The sequence below is a fragment of the Ailuropoda melanoleuca genome, chromosome 11 (genome assembly GCF_002007445.2).
Source record: "Ailuropoda melanoleuca isolate Jingjing chromosome 11, ASM200744v2, whole genome shotgun sequence".
Lineage (NCBI taxonomy): Eukaryota > Metazoa > Chordata > Mammalia > Carnivora > Ursidae > Ailuropoda > Ailuropoda melanoleuca.
Genome location: NC_048228.1, coordinates 35,564,478 through 35,585,008, shown reverse-complemented (window position 1 = coordinate 35,585,008; position 20,531 = coordinate 35,564,478). Strand labels below are relative to the sequence as shown.

General features: G+C 36.0%; 1 protein-coding gene and 1 pseudogene across 1 annotated transcript in view; both read left to right on the top strand.

Moving 5' to 3' along the window:
* Positions 1-20,531, top strand: part of GRID2 (glutamate ionotropic receptor delta type subunit 2) — a 1,429,995-nt gene that overhangs the window by 911,454 nt on the left and 498,010 nt on the right. The window contains exon 8 of the mRNA XM_034672012.1: positions 15,252-15,371. Coding sequence (XP_034527903.1) covers positions 15,252-15,371 — 120 coding nt within the window. The remainder of the gene's footprint in view (positions 1-15,251; positions 15,372-20,531) is intronic.
* LOC105237348 lies at positions 902-6,542 on the top strand (annotated as a pseudogene).

Sequence of the window (20,531 nt, the reverse complement as noted above, 5' to 3'; positions counted from 1 at the left end):
TTTTTTTTTTTTTTACTTTGTGTTTTATTTTTCCTTCAGGGAAGTAATAATACAAAGTTTAAAATCTTTTATTGACTTTGGATATCTCTTGGTGTTTATAGTTTCTAAATAATTTCTCATTTCTTTGAAAAATAAACACCTTCTATACTTGACAGTATGGATAGTACTTCTGGCAAGAGTTAAGTGTAAGAGTGCAATAGATCACAGCAAAAATTTTCACGATGCATTTTTTCAATTTATGTAGAAGAAAGATAATGACATGATTACTTTGGAAAAAGAAAGCCTTAATATATATAACACATATTCACACACAGTTAATATTTCATGGTATTTGTCATGTTAATGAATTGCAATGCCTTTGTGTACCTAGATAATTTTGTATAGATGCTTGATAATTGTAATGTTTATGAATGGCGCTGTGTTCTCTCATTTTCTCGCCACCGAAACCCCATAGACACGCGCATATACACAGATGGCCGTTTCCTTTTTCTTGCACCTATGACACTCATTTTATATGTAAGATCAAGTTGATATTTCTCCATCTGAATAATCAGAATGCAAAAACTTGACATATTCAGAAAATGTATTATTCAGTTTGCCCTTCCAATCTGAAACCCTTAGATCCTTACCTCTTCAGAAAGAAATGAGGGCCAGTGATTTTCAAAGGTCTGACACTAACAGCCTTGCCTCTGTCGAAACTTTTCTTTTTTATCTTCTCTTTCACACCTAAATAACCTGAAAAAGCAATTGAGGCATACAATCAGACAAGACTTCATTGTCAATGGCAAAATTGCCCAGGAAATGAAAAAAAGAAACCTTTTGCTTAATGAATAATCCGGTAAACCAGCCATCTATGACATGAACAGAAGCAGCCAAGCTGAGGATTTTCACCTTATTCTCAATGGTCGGCATCAATGATTCTAATGATTACTGTCTAATGTCTTTTCAGATTTCAAACCTTTACATATATGACACTGTGCTTTTGCTTGCTAATGCTTTTCATAAGAAACTGGAGGACCGAAAGTGGCACAGCATGGCCAGTTTGTCTTGTATCAGAAAGAACTCCAAGCCCTGGCAGGGAGGGCGTTCCATGCTGGAGACCATCAAGAAGGTAACTTTTGGCTAACGTTTCACGCTCCTTAATTTTCACGTAAAGGGGATACAATGAGTCATTTTTTGTTGAGATATCTTTTAAAAGGATGTTTTTCATCGCCAATATTGTTGTCAATTCAAAGCACAAGGCAGTATAATAGAGAAACAAAATATTAAAAGAAACAAGGTCAGAATGTCAAATACATGCATAAAACAAGGAGCCCTTACTTACCTGTCAGGGAATTGTATGCAAGTATAAAGTTAGTGGATGAAATATTTTCAATCGCCTTTGTTACGCCATTAGGATTAGAGATACTCAAATTATTTTGGTGCCTGTCACAAAGCACAAAGAGCTGCGGTTTTCTTTTTCTTTAAAATACACCAACAACTGAAAAAAATAAGCACAAGACTTCACTGTTTTTCAATTACATGATACATGGGAAGATATTAGAGGAGATGCTGCTAAATTTATCTTATAATAAAGATGTAATTCATAAACAGTTACTATTTTGCAGTCTTCGTAACCTATTTTAGATATCCGGTGCATTCTTCTTCCTCACTGTCAGTGTGGTGTTTAGCCTGGCTGTGACCCGCTTTGGCTGAGCCACGTGCTCGGTTCCCAGGAGGCAGTTTATGCTGTTTAGCTCCTCTCAACGGTATAAGCATTCTGCAGTTTATTAGCCTCTTTGTCATGTCATCCTTGCTGGCATTTTCCGTTTGTCTCACACAGCTTCTTGGATTTAAAATGAAATGATTAATAAAGCAAACAAATTTCTCCTGTACCCTTCACACAAAGAAGACAGACATTTGGAAGTTTATGTTCCTTATTTAACCTATCCTTTTTCTCTCGGATGTGTTCCCCTTTCTCTCCTGAAACAAAAAGAGAAACAACTAGTTGAATGAAATATGACTGTATTTAGAAAAGCCAGAGAAAAATTTAAAAATTTGTCATTAGGAGTGAACTAGATGAACAAGAAACCAGGAAGTGGAAGAAAGAAATGTAGCAAAAGGAGAATAGCCTGGATCTTTCTCTTGGTATGTTTCCTCTTTGTAAAAGAATCGCTTTAATGAGAATTTAAGCTCTTATCAACAGAAGTGCTTGAGAATTAAATGCATTGAATATATTGGCAGAGTAAGATATTTCAACTAAAAAATGAATAAGTCAAATCTAAACTCAACGTGTTGCCAAGATCTCCCTATCTGTCTATGTAGAGATTTGGCAGGTATGAAGCCAAGGGAAGTTGTTGAACATGATTCTGATCCTGCCAATCTATTAATTCATGGTTTGGCTAGGATGCAAGAACCTGAGTATATTCATTCTTCTGACGATTTCTCACAAAGACAGAATAATAGTTTGGGCGGTTGCTTAGGAGATACTTATTTAGTGAAAGTATTAGCGGGAGGAAAGAGAGACACCATAATATGTAGGTGGTTCTCATGGAGCAGTTCAATATATAAAACATTCCTGTTGGAAAATGTATAATCAAAATAATAATTTAATATAATAATTATGACACTTATTTTGGGGGGAATGTTTGTATATTTGTCCCAATAAGCTTTCAGCCCAGTGAGACTTTTTAAAGGAATATATCCATTCTATATATTTAGAGACTAAGTTTGAATGATATATATCATTGCAGATATTCAGTTTCCTTATTTTTTTTAAGTAAACTCAGCCCAGTGTGGGGCTTGAACACATCACCCTGAGATCAAGAATCACATGCTCGGTTTCATTATTTGTTGCCCCACATTCAAATCGACTTTAACAAAAATGGAGTTATTTTTTCCCCAGTCATATTACTTTGCCTCGTATGAGTGCTTTGTTCATTCCATTTCAGATGCCAAGATTGGTAATACTGCATGCACCCAGAAAATTTGAAAGAAAGGTTATTACTCACACAGGAACTCCCAGGAGAGCAGAGTAGCCCCAGGGATGTCCAGGCTGGGTTGGGCTAAGCAGCGAGATTGGGCCAGGTCTTGCTAGTGGCTAGGAGGTGGGACTGGGAAGAATTCCCATTTACTTGGGCTAGAGATTTTCAAGGCTTGTGTTTCCTACTGGTGTCAGCAAAGGAGGTGCAGGATGGGCTTTCTTGATCAACCTGTCCACATGTGGAGCTGAAGGGAAAGGGAGACCAAAGCTTAGAAAGAAATCAGCCACCAAACATCACAAATGAGGTCAGGCTCTTTATTACAATAAGAATATTCTAGTGATAAAATTTTTAATTACATTCAAGTAACCACTGCATGGAAATCAGGACACTGTTGTATGGAAGCTTTACAGTGTATTTTATGAAGTGGTAAAATAGGTACTTCCACATTTCTCTTTAAAAAAAAAAACACCAGTCAATCCTCAAATGTTTATTTCTCCCAGATATAATGAGTAACCCCCAAGCCATTGCTATTTATATGAATTTTAGAGATTTGTTTTGAGAGTTATAATTTTTAAAATATTCAGTCTTCTCACTCAAGGACATGGTATCTATCCATATAGTCATCTTTTTATAGCCCTCAATAAAGACTGGTGTCTTTCATACCTATTTGCATTATACTTTATTCCTAAAGTTTTGTAAAGTTTTGAGTATGTGAGTCTGTGTGTGTGTGCTTGTGTGCACACACTGTCATGAATACAATTTGTTCCCATTATGTTTTCAAAGTAGATATTGTAGGTATGTAAGGCAGTTGTTGATGTTTGATATATTTTGTGATCGAGCTGATCAACTCTTGAAGCCTGACTCCTGATTCTTGTTTCTTCCTTTGTAGTTTATTCTCTTGTCTTTTTCAAGTAGACATTGATATCATCCTCAAGTAAAATTCATGTTATCACCTAATTCTAATACTTTATATCTTTTAAAACTTTTAAAAAAGTAAAAAAATATTCTTGGGGCTATCTGGGAACATGACCTGTCAGGTACACCCAGAGGCGTATATACGTCAGAGGTGGCCATCTTTTCCTGCTCCAGGTTGAGGATGCCGGGTTGTCTCCATCTCAGAGCTGTAGAGGTTACCTCTACAGGAGAGCTGCTGCCGATGCCAGCCTAGCCTAGAACTGGCCTGCAGAACCCTGACACGCGGGACATTATTTTCCAGCTGTCCTCTGATGCATTCTTCAACTATTCATCTTGATTTGAAAGTTAATTCCCCACTGACATATGGCACTTCCAGCTCTTGGGTAGAAGGAGCCCCAAGCTGTGGTGTTAGCAGCACACCCATGAGGTAGAGGCCTGACGTGGGGTCTACATGGAAGGGTCTGTAGGTGAATTTGTGGGATGGGCCAGCAACAGAGGATACAGTGGCTAGTGAGCAGTCTCTAGGCCCAAAACTCGTGATTTGAGCAACATATGTAAATATGGCAATGTGCAAAGAAAATTTTGGAGGTTTTCTTCAACTTTTTATTGACCCTTTGGCTAAAGAAGACAATGTTACCATAGATATTGCTGGATGTTTGTGCATGCAATGATGGGGTGATTAATATTATTGGGGAGCCGTGTTAAAGTGTAAACTGTGAATAAAATCACTTGACAAAAAGCTGTACAGACAGTTCATCTGCCACCCATAGGAAGTTATCTTCACTTTTAACATGGCTGTCATGAGATCTTTGACAGTTACTGGACTCAGTCATACAACATCAGATTTAAGTAGGGCTGTTCACTGTGTTGAAGACTAATTACATGAGAAACCTAAATTCAGAAGATATTGCCCAGTCTATCACCATCAGTGGCGTGTTGATTAGGATATCCCACCTGCTTCCCGAGATGCAGAAGTCTTTCTTGCAATGTCAGGTGTGCACCCACACTGCCTTACTGGAAATGGACCATGGCTGAATCGCTAAGCCCTGCGTGTGAGTGCTGACCCACAACCACTCTGTGTTCTCAGATGAGCAGATGATCAAACTTCAAGAGTCTTCTGAAAATATGCCTGCAAGGCAGATGCTTCATGCTGTCATCCTTTTTACTCACAATGATCTTGTTGACAAGGTTCAACCTGGGGACAGAGTAAACAGTACAGACATCTATCGAGCTGTTCTTACTGAGTCAATTCAAGAGTGAGTAATGTGAAGTCTGTCTACAAAACCCACATTGAAGGCATTTATTATCAGAAAATGGGTGCAGAACATCTGCATGAAGAAGCAGTTGAAGATACAGAACGGAGACTTTTTTCAGAGAAGCATGTGGTATTGCTTAAGGAGCTTTACAGAAAACAAGGCATTTATGAGAGGATTGCTTCAGTCTCAGCTCCAAGCATGTAAGAACATGAAAATTTAGAAAAGGGAACCTTGCTTCAGCTCTTCCTCAGAAAAAGGAAAAATTTTAGTCACATTGGATAGACTTTGTGCTGAGAACAACATTCTGATGTGTGGTGACCCTGAGACCAGTAAGTCCCAGCTTCTGCAGTATGTGTATGACCCAGTCTCCTGGGACTGACTTACCAGTGTAAGTAGCAAAAGACCCTGACATGAAGCAGGTGGTCCTGAAGACTGGTGCCTTTGACCTAAGTGACGATTGCATCTGCTGTATTGATCAATTTGAGGAGATGAATGAAAATACGAGATCAGCATCGCAAACGTCATGGAAGAGCTGACTCTATTGCAAAGGCTGGGATTGCTTGTCAGCTCAATGCATGCACCTGTATCCTGGCAGCAGCGAATTCTATTGAGTCTCAATAAAATCCTAAAAAAACAACCATGGGTAATATCCAGCTACTCACATGTTATTATTAGGGTTTGATTTGATCTTCCTCATGCTGGACCCTCAGGATAAAGCCTATGACAGGCATCTGGTTCACCACTTCATGGCTCTGTACTACCAGAGCAAGGAGCAAGTGGAGAAGAGGTTCACAAACATGGCAGTATTGAAGAACTCCATTGCTTATGCTCACAGCACGGTCATGTCTTGCTGACTGAGCCAGCAAAACAGCCAGGCTCTCATCCAGGATTATGTAGACCTGAGGAAGAAAGGAAGATCAGTAGCAGCTGAGGAATGGTTTCTGCATACTCTCAACAACTGAAATCCTTAATTCGCTTAGCAGAACCCCTGGACTGACAGTATGGACGTATCTGTTCTTACTACAGAGACGAATACCACCTCTCTGAAATGGAGACAAGAGTTAGCTGAAGCACTGAGAAAACTTAGTGTATGTAAGGGCAAACACCAACTCTAAAATAGTCACAACTTTCTGAAGATATTCAGGGACAATCTGACATAGCAATTACCAAAGATACGTTTGAAGAAGCGCTGTGTGCTTTAGCTGATGATGACATCTTGACAGTGACTGGAAAAGCTGTTTGCTTGCTCAGAATGTTTTGTGAGCAGCTCTGTGTGTTCTGCTTGTCTGCACTTGGGCAGTGCACTTGCTTCCATATATGTTTGGCATATAGGCCAATCAGCTGCCATGCTGCCATCAGCAGAAATGGATTCTTAAAATCATTATCTGACTCCATAAAAAATTTTTAACTTGGGTTCAATTTTCTTAGGAAAGGGTATGTTTTCATAAAGTGTGTGTGTTTTTTTTAGCACCAGAGCTTTTAATTATGTACATACAGATAGCAGAATACCAGTGTTTTTTGAAGGTGGCAGTCTGGGTCATGTTTTTTGAGCTAGGCTTTCTAATACAAACTACATATACTTGGGGTTTTTGTAATTTGAAATAAGACTTAATTAGAGCCTTTCTCCCTGATAATAGCACTCAAACATAATTCCTTCTAGAGGCTGGTTCTCATGGCTACTGTAAGATCAGGAATTAATGATTGGAAATGACTGGCTTCTATGTTAATGTCTGCCACTTTATCCTAATATGCAAAACTTTTTTTTCCTAAATAAATGATAGAGAGAACTTAAAAAAAATCACAAAATAAAACTTTTCTTGTTTAATAGCTTTAGCTTTCACTTCTAAACTTGTATAATTTTTATGATAAATAGCATCTTGGTTTAAAAAATATGGCACAGTGTTTTGCTATTAAGTATTTCAAAGGTATTATTTGAAAAAAGATTTTTTTTAATTAGGTAAAGAATGTATCTTTCTATTTTTGTTTTACTATTTTTGTACATGTTATTTATTATTAACCTATATGGTTTTAGAGTAGCAAGGTAAAATAAAGTTAATCGATCCTTCCCCAGTTTTAAGGTAGAGAAAACTGAGCCTCAGAAAAATTAAATGACTTATTAAGGGTTGGTTACAAAGCAAATTAGTTTTATTACCAAGTTGTTTGGCTTCCAACTCTGTGTTCCGTATACCATACTATTTACCCTTTTCCTTGTCCATAGTGGTAGATTTAGTCACTACTGTCAAAATTGTTTGGCTAAAGACAATACACACACCAAGAAAGCAAGAGTATAAGTGCCATGTATAAATAGCATATAAACAATATCTTAGTTTCAACGTGGCTTTTTCAAATGCCTTGATTTTGGAGTGTGCATTGATGAGTCTGCAAGGAGACCATTCTAAAGGCATAGACTGCGTTTTTTTTTTTATATTTTAATGTTTTTTTTTATTATATTATGTTAGCCATATAGACTGCGTTTTTAAAAGCTCTTGTGGCAAAAAGTTTATTAGCACACATATGCATTCTTTAGGGTGTTATGAGAACCTACATTTAATTGTAGTATATATTTTGGTAAGGAGTTTTCATGTTGTATAATTTAAATTTGTTGAGGTTACATGCCCTAGAGAAAGATTTCAAGCCTTTTAAACTAAATAATAAGAAAAACAAAAGCTGAACTGCTCTGGAAGAAAGTGGGAGAGGGTCTCCATAGATGGACTTCCACCACAATTGGTTCTTAGAACCACAGTTTGAAAACCACTTCCCTGGGACATTTAGGAATCAGTTTAATCCATACAGATCTATCGTCTTTCTTAGCTTGTGAAATAATATTACATTCAGGCAATGTGGGCAGAGTATTTTTATTTACAGACTTGTTCTAAAATTAAATGGCAATCATTTTCTATTTTTTTCTTACTGTTAATGTTGAATCAGCTTCCAAGAATACGCTCTGTTCATTCATGTATTTATCACTCTTAACAGATATTTATCACATGCCTATAGTGTGAAATGTATTATTCAAACTCTTTTATGTGATTACCCAAAAAAGAATTTAGAGCCTCGTAGTGAATATTGGCATTATTATACAAAAAGCTATACTCTAAGGTGAGAGACAACAAAAGGCCCCCAAAGGGGTAAAAATAGAGCACTGTAGAATCTTAGAAAAAGTACCATGTGGTGGTACACACTAAGATCCCCATTTCTCAGCTGAGGTGCTCTTTACCAGGAAGGCACACAGCTGAGCCTCTGTCTAGCAACTGCCCTGCGCAGCGGGGAGCTGTTCCACTCCCTTCCTGGAATTGCATGCACCCAGTGACCCGTCATTACAGAATGGTCTGAGTCCCTATCCTCCAACTGGGTTAACTCCAGTTGTTTCACTCCTTCACTCCTCTCCAGGAACTGGTCGCCGTCATCACCTGAGCCCCTGAGCCATTGCTGTATTTCCATCACTGTTTCACCTCTCCCTTTCCAGACCCTCTTCTTGCACTCCCTTGCAGGTGCTTTTCTTGAGAACACTTCAGGTAACCCTCCTGCATGCAAGCAAATCCCCATTTCAGGGCTATTTCCCCGGGGAACCTGACCCAAGACAGAGAAAACACATTAGAAAAATTTGCATGAAACTGATAGCATATTAATGGAAACTTCAAAATTAACAGGTTTAAGATAGGTAAAGTTATAGGGGCGCCTGGGTGGCACAGCGGTTAAGCATCTGCCTTCGGCTCAGGGCGTTTCCCGGCGTTATGGGATCGAGCCCCACATCAGGCTCCTCTGCTATGAGCCTGCTTCTTCCTCTCCCACTCCCCCTGCTTGTGTTCCCTCTCTCACTGGCTGTCTCTATCTCTGTCAAATAAATAAATAAAATCTTTAAAAAAAATAGGTAAAGTTATTGAGAAGAGACATTTCAGGTTGTAGGACCACTCCAGCTCCATATCTATTGGAATAAATCACGTGGACAATGACAATTGATTAATTTACCATAGTGTATAAAATACATGGAGAGAATAGTCTAGACTGGAAAGAGATTGAGGAATTTATTTTGTAGGTAAATGAAAGGCCCTAAAGAATTTTTGAGCAAGGATATGACAGAATAAGAGCTGAGTTTTAGAAAAAAAAAATGCTTGTATCTTTTAGTTTAATTTAAAAGAAACATAAGAAAAATACTACATTCAAAATATGTGATTACATATAAACACTGACATTTTCTGTGTATTCTGCATGAGTAAGCCAATCAAGATTTGATAGATCCTTAAATCAAATACTTCAGCATTGGCTTAGTTGATCAATTTCTGCTAAATCCTTTATGGTGATTATTTTCAACACTAAATGTAGCAAAATAGAATATATCAGCATTTATGACAGTATCTCAAATCATTTAGTACCAATACATTTTCTTGTATCGTTACCTATCTTATCTAGAAGAGATCTTAACGCATGTTGATGTATAAAGAAGTATTCTTTGAAATGGCAAAAATATTGAAATTACTCTAAGTTTTACATGGTAATATGTTCATTCAACAAAAATATTTACTGAGTACTACCATATGCTGTACTGTGAGATCACAAAATAAGGAAGGAAAGTAGAAATATCAAAAATAATTACAAGTGTGGTTAGTTCTACAAAAGGGGAAACACCAACTCTTCTGGGAATATGTGACTGGAGGACCTCCTTAGGTATAAGAATGACGGATAGGTGAAAGCATTTAAGATGAGCAGTTACTCGCCAGGAAAAGAAAGGGAAGAGTATTCCAGGAATGGGGAAGGAAGCATGCTTCATGCAAGTTCAACAGAATATTCTCAGGCTTGGAGGAAAGAGTTCTTGGCACATGTAAGTATGTGAAATAAGACTGGGGTGGCTAGAAGAGAGGTAGAATAGGGACTTGGCTCCTTATTAGCTAAAATAAGGTAGACAAGGAAACATCATGAAAAGTTTTGTAAACCATGTTCAAGTTCCTCAACTTTATTCAAAGGGTAAGGTTAACCTACTGAGGTATTTTAAATGCGGGGTGTGTGTGTGTGTGTGTGTGTGTGTGTGTGTGTGTGTGACAAAATCGGATTACTCAGTGGCTACCAAATGGAGCATTCGTTCTGTGATTGCCATTGGACCAGGACAGACTGGATGAGAAAATGACACTTCAGAGGCTGATGTTCCAGCTCAAAGGAAACCAGGGCAATGGTGTTGGTCCTGGGGATGGATAGGAGTAGATGTCTTTGAGAGATATTTAGGTGATCAAAATAAGATTTGGTGATTTAACATAAATGTGCAGGGGAGAAGAGAAGATTCTAGGCTTCAGGCTTGGAGAAAAATTAATAAGTTGGGGCCTGTTGTTGTTATTTAATTTGTATACTAAGAGGAATGGAAATGTATTAGTTTGCTTTTGGTGTAAGGCACCACGTACCATTTAGAATTTATAAACCTGAAGGAGAGAAAGGTAATTTAGGAAAACATAATCTGACTTACCAGTAACAGCACTGACTTGGGATATAACACAGCATTTTTATAATGATGTGTGCAAATAAACTTTTTTGCCATTAAAGCTTTTAAAAAGCTATCTATGCCCTTAGAACAGGGACTCCTGTGGACATGTCAACATATACTCCAGCTTCAGGGCATTTGAATCGCGAAGCGGGTAAAATGTTATAAATTTTAACTTATTTCATTTTAACATACATTTTTGAGCAATCCACTATGATATACATATATTATATTGGGTCACAGTTTATATAGTCTAGAGGAAGAATTATGAAGCACAGAATGGAGATTTCATTTCAGGTTCCTCAAATAACTTGTCATCTGGACCTCAGTTTCTTTTTCTCTAAGATGTAGATAGCATGATCAAAATACTAACAATACCCCATTTACTTCTCAGTTTGCTGCAAGTACCTATTATGAATGAATATTTTAATGTCTATGTGTATAGGCAAATGCATGTATGCACATATGTATGTGTATATATACACATATAAATGTTATATGGCCGCTTCAAATTTTCCTAAACATTTCACACAAATGAAGTTTTTTCATTTTTATTTTTTGTGGTTTTCTTCATCTTATAATGTAGTATTTATCTACCATTGTATTTCTTTTCTGGGTAAAAATGTAATATTTCCTCTGTCAGGGTTTTTTCTCTCTGAAATTAACTTATGAAACATGAGGGCACCAGGGTACACAACTGAGTCTGGCATCTTTCAGTGTGTTCTCTGCCTTTCTGGGCTCATGTTTATTTAACAGGGTGCTCTTGGTTACCAAGCATGTCTGCAAGTTGCAAGGAACCTAGAAGTATGTATAAGGAAATTAGACAAGTGTCATAAATATTTAATGTTCCATATGATTCTCCAAAAGTATCTCTAAGTTACTGTATAGTTCAAGCATAGGGAAAAGTCCTTTAGCGTCATAAGAGAGAGAAATAAATTCTTAGTAAATATTTTCTCTTCTTTTTTTCCCCCAACTTATCCTATCTATAGGGGAACAACAAACTTCTACCTTTTGAGAAACTGATTATCCAGTGGTAAATTATTCCCAACCTTTGATTCTCCTCATTTCATTTTTCTTCCTTTCTCCATTCTATATTTGATACCCACTAGTATTTCTATATAGATTAGGTAGGATGAAATCAAGACCAATTTTACTTGGTATTTTAAAAAAGGTTTACTCTGGCAGAAATTTTTACTGTCAATTTAAAGGATGTTTAGAAATTACTTGTATGTGTTATTCATACTATCAATGTCCCATTAGCTTGTTTTGTTTAGAATCTGCTGCATCACCAAGAGATAAAAAATGCAACTGTGGATGTACAAAGATAATGACAGCTCATTACCACCTGGCCAGCACATATTTTTATCAAGGCTCAGTTTTCAAAGTTGATCTGAGGATAGATGAAAAAAGAAAAAGAAAAAAAAAAAAGCTCAAAAGCATGGGAAGAGTCTGAGGCAATCACAAATCAGAGAGGTTAAGTTGGGGGCAGATAACAAGGGGCTTCAGAGAAAGGGTTTATTTGCTTGAAATACCAACTTCTCAAGCATCCCTTATATATTCATGAGGGAAGGTTTTACTGATTACACATGCTAACAGCTCATTAAGAATATAACACAAAGAAGACAAATTACAGAGTCAAAAAGGTGAACAAGGTAAGTGGAGGCCACAGTTAACTAAGAGAATGTCCCCTGATTTATGGGGTTTATTTTATTTATTTTTTTTTTTTGTAACTTGTATACAGTATAAGTAGACTAAGTTTCTCAGTACCAGATACAAGCTATGGATAAAAACATTGGCCTGGAACTGCCGTATGAGTATTGACTGGGAATAATAATAATATAGTGGCAAGCAATCTAGCGCTCAAAAGTTTAAAAATTTCAGGAGTATAGCATTTTTTGCAGTGTAGCAATCATATTGATATATAATATCTTTGTTCTTTTCCCTAGAAATAAAGTACTAAGACAGAAATTTAAGCTCTGATATAATTAGGAGATATTATTGGGGTAGACATATGAATGAAGACAAGAAAACCTCTGATCATTTTAGTATGCCAATATTTTTAACTTAGGTATAGAAATATAAGCTATATTTGTGAGTCAGACTCTTGCAGTATTTGCCATTTAGAGATATTAATGATAATAAGATCCACTGTACTTACCCCAGTCTTTAAATCCTAAAGTGACAATTGGATTCTTTGAGATGTTAATACCGAATGAACATATAGGATCAAACTGACATGCAATAATGGGTTCATTTCCCTACATCAAAGATACAGAAAATCAAGAGGCACAGAGGAGATGGTAGGTATTCTGCATGGCTCTCTGAATCCTTTCTTTCCATGTTGGACATGCACATTCTGTCTCCAGGGAAGGTTTAATCAGTTTACCTCACACAACAGAGAACATTTACATTATGAAATGTCTTAATTTTTACTCTAGAGAGTGCAAAGCTTCGGGACATTTTCCAGGGAGCCATAAGCCATTAATCTACAGATTCTGAGTTTATTTACTACAATAAGTCTTTAGCAGAGGACACCCTGCTAAGGGCTTTTATAGGTAAGGACTCTTCTTCCTATTAAATATTACTGGTCTCTACCTGGAGTTCTAGGTGACAAGGACATTAGGCTTACTTACCTCCTTTCTTTTTTTCTCCTCCTGGCCCCTACCCGCTCCTCCCACAACACACACAACAGTAAAATAAGTCAATGGATCTTAGACCAGCTGTTTTAACACTTTTTTCCCCAAATACTAATCAATGAAATGCTACTGAGTCAAAATTTATAAAAACATTTCTCAAAACCGTGTAAATATTCAAGCATATAATGAAATTTTGTAACCCTAATAAACTAGTTGAAAAAGACCAGGAGTATGTCTACAATTTCTGGCAAAACTAGAAAGTCTTTGAAATTGAAGAATGAAAAAAATCATGTAGATAATGGTGATAATGATGATAGTAATTAAGCTCTCATCACTTTTCAAGCACTCTTCTTTATTCTTTATGGGTATGGTATTATAAGATACATAATAATTTTTTGGGGTAGGCACTATTATTTTGCTATTTAATAGATGTAGAAATTGGGGTATAGAGAAATTCAGTGACTTAGCCAGGTTTAACAGCAAGTAGATTCTGACTCCATTTATCAAATTAAAATAGTCTGATTCCAAAATCCATGCTATTGACTGCTAACTCATGTGTGAGAAGAACATAGACATATCAAATTCAACATATTTTTATTAATAAAACCAGATAATAAAAGAGAAGCTGGCTTATTAAGAAATAATGGTGGAGGGGCGCCTGGGTAGCGTAGTCGTTAAGCGTCTGCCTTCGGCTCAGGGCGTGATCCCAGCGTTCTGGGATCAAGCCCCACATCAGGCTCCTCCGCTATGAGCCTGCTTCTTCCTCTCCCACTCCCCCTGCTTGTTCCCTCTCTCGCTGGCTGTCTCTATCTCTGTCGAATAAATAAATAAAATCTTTTAAAAAAATAAAGTTTAAAAAAGAGAAATAATGGTGGAGGATCAGTTTTGTTGGTTATTGCTAATGCAAAAATGAAATAAATATTGAAATTAATTATTGAACAGTGGTTTATCGGATATCTGTTATTAACGTGGAGTCATATGACGGGCTATAAGACACAGATGAAGTAGAAGATACAGCAAACAGCATAAAACCTGCCCAAAAAGACTAGGAGTTGAATTAGAGGATATGGCAAAACGCAATATAATTGGGTATCAACATCATAGAGGTGATCAATGAAGCAATTTACAAACAGAGATAACTTTTCCAAGTAAGTGTGATTATCGGGCTGAAATTCTAAGTTAAAGTGCTTTAGTATAGAAGTGATTTGTAAAATGATTTTAATTTGTAAAACCCTAAATAAGGTGACGGCTGAGAAACTAAACAGAGAAAAGAGTGGTAAACAAGAAAGAGAGAAGTATGACCTACATTGCCATCTGTTGGGGAAATAAACATCTGTCATATTGAATGAAAGATGAAGTTTGGAAATTCCCAATGAATCTCAACAGCCAGCATTACTATTTAAGAGCAAAAACAGATTTCAAGCCTAATTTAGCTTTTAAATTTTTTTTTAAATTGGAATAGATATTTAAAGTAGAAGAAAAAAATAAATCTCCAATAAGTTAGAAACCATGGCTTTTAAGATTCCCAGATATAATTTTAGATAAAATTAGAATAGAATTGTGCTAGAGAAAGAATATTGTCAAAACTTGTCTCCAGAGTAGATTTTATGCTCTCCAGAAGTATCTTGTTTTCTGACTAATGGAACTCTGCATTTCACAAGATATGGCGGCAAAAATCCTAGCCTGCAATTTAGTCTCAACTCCACCATAGTGTCATATCAGTAGTCATTTGACTCTCCAAGTATAAACTCGATTGCTCGTAAAGTGGATGATATTGGATTAAGTTATCCTCAAGGTTACCTTTCAATTGCTCTCCTATTTATTAAGGGCACCTATTTAAAAAATAGCCTGTTAACAATTGCACACTTGATATAATATTTATTTTGTTGGTGGAAATAGTATTTTTAGAATTTCTGTTTCTCCTTCTTCTCCTCTCCCACTTCTCCTCATTATTATTGTTATTATTATTTTACTTCTTCTGAAATCTTACATCAATATTTTTTCTCTGCTTTAGGGTGGAGTCAGTGGGTTGACTGGAGAACTAGAATTTGGAGAGAATGGAGGAAATCCCAATGTTCACTTTGAAATTCTTGGAACCAACTATGGAGAAGAGCTTGGCCGAGGTGTTCGCAAGGTAAGACCAGATACATGATACGTGTTTTTTCCTAAAGTAACTATAGTTTTGTTTGATTTTTCTCCATGTCATATGACCACAGTATGCATTAAAGCTCATATTGTAGTTCAAAAGAGAATGGGGAAGGGAGAATTAGGCATTTAAATGAACTTCAGTAGTTATCAGAAGTATTAACCAATAAATTCTATTTACGCCTTAAAATAATTTAAAGGAAAAAAAGTAATCTAATGGTTTCCTAGGGAACTGGCATCATCTTCCGTTCATTATAGTAAAAATTTGTATAAAGTAGTGAATTTAATATTTATACAATGCATAACTGCTTGGGTTTTAACTTGTAACAGGCACAAATCAGAATAAGAGCTTTGATACATTTCATATAGAAAGAGGAAAATTCTACTCTAAACTGTGACGTTAACAGTAGTTCAAATTCTATGTGTCATGTAATAAGTAGAAAATGGTTTGCAGGAAATGAGCTCTTATTCTGTACTACAAATCACATGTAAGAATATGAGTGCCAATAAAGGATATTTTACGAACTGCTGGTTCACTAACTTTCTCAAGGAGAAAGTAAAAACCCCTGCAGAAATGACTTTTCTATAGTTTGGATTTGCCATGTTTATATATTTTTGTTAGGAAAAACCCAAGATAATGGAGTGTACACCCAGAGCTCACAGCTGTAAATTTCTGACTGTATAGAGGTGGCTGCATTGAGAATAAGAGCCTCTTCAATAGGTGCTTCTCTGCAGTGCTGAGAGTAGGATGCAGAGAAAGTTAGAAATGGCAAAGTTAGGAGTTATTCGAATCCACTATAAAAACTTCCTGGTAAATTTACTTTAGAGAGAAGTGGAAACTACCTTAATGTGTTTTTAATTGCTGTTTTATAGCAAAACAAAGGAGACATATAAAAACTTCATAAAACACAAGGATAGTTTAGTGAATTATTTTAAAGGAAACAACTACTACTACAGCCAAGAAATGTAACATATCAAGCATCCTCACCACCCCCACAGACTTTTCTCTGATGCATTGCTGGCCTCCTTTCTCAGTAGTGTAACCATTAGTCTGAATTTTATGATACTCATTTCTTTACATTTTAAGTATAATTTTATCACTATGTGTATCCTTAAATAACATAATTGAGTTTTGCCAATATTTCAGTTTATGAATGGACTCAAAATTGCACATATTCTTTCTTCCTGCTTATGTTCAACATTCTGTTTGTGTTATTTGTTCTTGTTATTACATGCAGTTGCAATTTATTTCTATTTATTAGTGTATTGTTTTTACCAAATGAATGTGTGACAATCCATTGTGGTCTGTTTCCATTTTTAGACCATTTTAAGCAAATCTGTTATGAACATTCTTGGGCGTATCTTGGGTATATACTCTTAAACTTGTGAATATATTTCTGTGGGTTTAGTATCCAGGAGTAGGATTGTTTAATAAAAGAAAGCATATCTTGAAACTTTACTCTATGGCCTCAAACCCGTTTTCATAGAGATTTACTAATTTTCATACCACCAACAATGCAATGAGTTTTCATTGCCCTGTGTTCTCACCAAATTTTTGTTTCATTAGACTTCAAAATTTTTATTAAGTTATTGGGTATATAATGATATATCTTCATGGTTTCAATTTCATTTCCCTGATTATAAAAAGGCTCTGCATATTTTCTTGCACTTTTTGGCACTTCAGACTTCTTTTGGAATTAATTGCTCATTCTAATTCTTTGGACATGTTCCTTTGGGTTGTCTTTTGTTTTTATAATTGATCCTAGGAGTTATATATAGTGATTAATCACTAAATTCTACACCTGATACCAATATTATACTGTAAATTAACTCAAATTTAAATAAAAACTTGGGAAAAATAGCTCTCTGAAGACCCTGGGGTAAGTAACTTCTGCTGTGGTAAAGAGGACTCTTTTTCCCAGCACCTAGCCAAAAAAAAAAAAAAAAATCCTCTTGCCTATCAACACCAGTGCCATCATTCTCTACCAATGCACTCTACCAACAAAGGACTTCTACTTTTCCACTGACAGCTGGAGGTCAGCTTTCAGTTGCTAAATCCATCCCTCCTGATGACTAACCTTTATAAAGGTACACCTCAAATGGATTTGGAATTTCTTTCTTTGATCACCCCTTGCATTGAACAATAGTGTAATTAATCTATCATCTATATGGCATATGTTAGTAATTCTTTGTTTCAAGTTTTTATTTATTTTTTAAAGATTTTATTTATTTGACGGAGAGAGACACAGCGAGAGAGGGAACACAAGCAGGGGGAGAGGGAGAGGGAGAAGCAGACTTCCTACTGAGCAGGGAGCCCAATGTGGGGCTCAAACCCAGGACGCTGGGATCATGACCTGAGCCGAAGTCAGATGCTTAACAACTGAGCTACCCAGGCGCCCCTGTTTGTTTCAAGTTTTTATTGAAATTCTAGTTAACATATGGTGTAATATTGGTTTCAGGAGTAGAATTTAGTGATTCATCACTTACGTATAACACCCAGTACTCATCACAAGTGCCCTCCTTAATACCCATCACCCATTTATCCCATTCCCCCACCTCCCCTCCAGCAACCCTCAGTTTGTTCTCTATAATTAACACCCTGTTTTATAGTTTGCCTCTTTCACCCCATGTTCATCTGTTTCATTTCTTAAATTCCACATATGAATGAAATCATGGTATTTGTCATTCTCTGACTGACTTATTTTGCTTAGCATAATACTCTCTAGCTCCATCCATTTCACTGCAAATGGCAAGATTTCATTCTTTTTGATGGTTGAGTAATATTCCATTGTATATATGAACCACATCTTCTTTATCCATTCATCAGTCAATGTATATTTGGGCTCTTTCCATAATTTGGCTGTTGTGGAAAATGATGCTAAAAACATCAGGGTGCATGTGCCCCTTCAAATTAGTATTTTTGTATCCTTTGCGTAAATACCTTGTTGTACAATTGCTGGATCATAAGATAGTTCTATTTTTAACTTCTTGAGGAGTCTCCATACTGTTTTCTAGAGCGGCTGTACCAGTTTTCATTCCCATCAACAGTGTGGGAGGGTTTCCCTTTCTCCACATCTTCACCAGCACCTGTTGTTTCTTGTGTTGTTGATTTTAGCCATTCTCACAGGTGTGAGGTGATATCTCATTGTAGTTTTGATGATGAGATGTTGACCATCTTTTCATGTGTGTGTTGGCCATTTGTACATCTTTGGGAAAATGTCTACTCTTGTCTTCTGCCCATGTTTTAATTGGATTATTCATTTGTGGGGTGTTGAGGTTTATTAGTTCTTTGTATATTTTGGATACCAACCCTTTATCAGCTATATCATTTGCAAATATCTTCTCCCAATTAATAAGTTGACCTTTTTGCTTTCTTGATTGTTTCCTTCACTGTGCAGGAGATTTTTACTTTGATGAAGTCCCAATAATTTATTTTTGCTTTTATTTCCCTTGCCTAAGGAGGCATAAATAGAAAAAGTTGCTACAGCCAGTGTCAAAGAGGTTACTGCCTATGTTCTCTTCTCAGATTTTTATGGTTTCAAGTCTCACATTTAAGTCTTTAATCCATTTTGAATTTATTTTTGTGTATGGTGTGAGAAAGTGATCCAGTTTCATTTTTTTTCATGTTGCTGTCTGGTTTTCTCCACATCGTTTGTTGAAGAGACTGTCTTTTTCCCATTAGGTATTGTTTCCTGCACAGTTGAAGATTAATTGAGCAATAGTTGTGTGCTCATTTCTGAGTTTTCTTTTCTGTTTCATTGATCTATATGTCTATTTTGTGCCAATACCATACTGTTTTGATCATTACAGCTTTGTAATATAACTTAAAGTCTGGAAATGCAGTGCATCCAGTTTTGCTTTTCTTTTTCAAGATTGCTTTGACTATTCATGGTCTTTTGTGATTCCATACAAATTTTAGGATTCTTTGTTCTAGCTCTGTGAAAAATGCTGTTGGTATTTTGATAGGGATTGCTTTAAATGTGTAGATTGCTTTGGGTAGTGTAGCATGTTGACAATATTTATTCTTCCAACCCATGAGCGTGAAATGTTTTTCCATTACTTTGTGTCATCTTCAATTTCTTTCACCAGTGTTTTATAGTTTTCAGAGTACAGGTCTTTTACCTCTTCGGTTAGGTTTATTCCTGGGTATCTTACTGGTTTTGGTGCAATTGTAAATGGGATTGATTCCCGAATTTCTCTTTCTGCTGCTTCATTATTGGTGTATAGAAATGTAACAGATCTCTATACATTGATTTTGTATCTTGAGATTTTACTGAATTCATGTATCTGTTCTAGCAGTTTTTTTAGTGGAATCTTTTGAGTTTCTATATAGAGTATCATGTCATCTGCAAATAGTTAATGTTGTACTACTTCCTTGCTGATTTGGATGACTTTTATTTCCTTTTGTTGTCTGATTGCTGTGGCTAGGACTTCCAGTACTATGTTAAATAACAGTGGTGAGAGTGCTTATGCTTGTCTTATTCCTGACTATAGAGGAAAAGCTCTCAGTTTTAGTATTAGCTGTGGGTTTTCCATATGTGGCCTTTATTATGTTGAGGTATGTTCCCTCTAAATCTACTTTATTGACAGTTTTTATCATACATAGATAGCATACTTTGTCAAATGCTTTTTCTGCATTGAAATGATCATAGAGTTTTTATCCTTTCTCTTATTGATGTGATGTAACACATGGATTTTGATACTAAGGTTATATTGCCCTCATAAAATGGGGTGGAGAGGATTTTCTCTTTTTCTATTCTCTATGAGTTATATAATATTGGAAGAATTTCTTCTTTGAGTGTTTGATAGGTCACCCAATGAAGCCAGCTGGGCCTAGAATTTTCTTTGTGGGATTTTTTTTTAATGACTAATTCTACTTTACATGATAAATTTTTAAAAAGTCATGTTTTCTAATTCTTGTCAACTCAAAAAGTTTTATTTTTATGATCTTTTTATTTTTTTCTCTACGTATTGGCATAAAACTGCTAGTATTTTTTTAAATATCTGAAACATTTCAAGATCTGAACTTATTTTCAGTTTTGAATGGTTTTCTTGGTAATTAACACTTTAAAAATTATTATTTTAAAGACTTCTAATAATGCTTTCTTCCCTAAAAAAAAATCTTGTCTGCTATTAATAGAGCTAAACA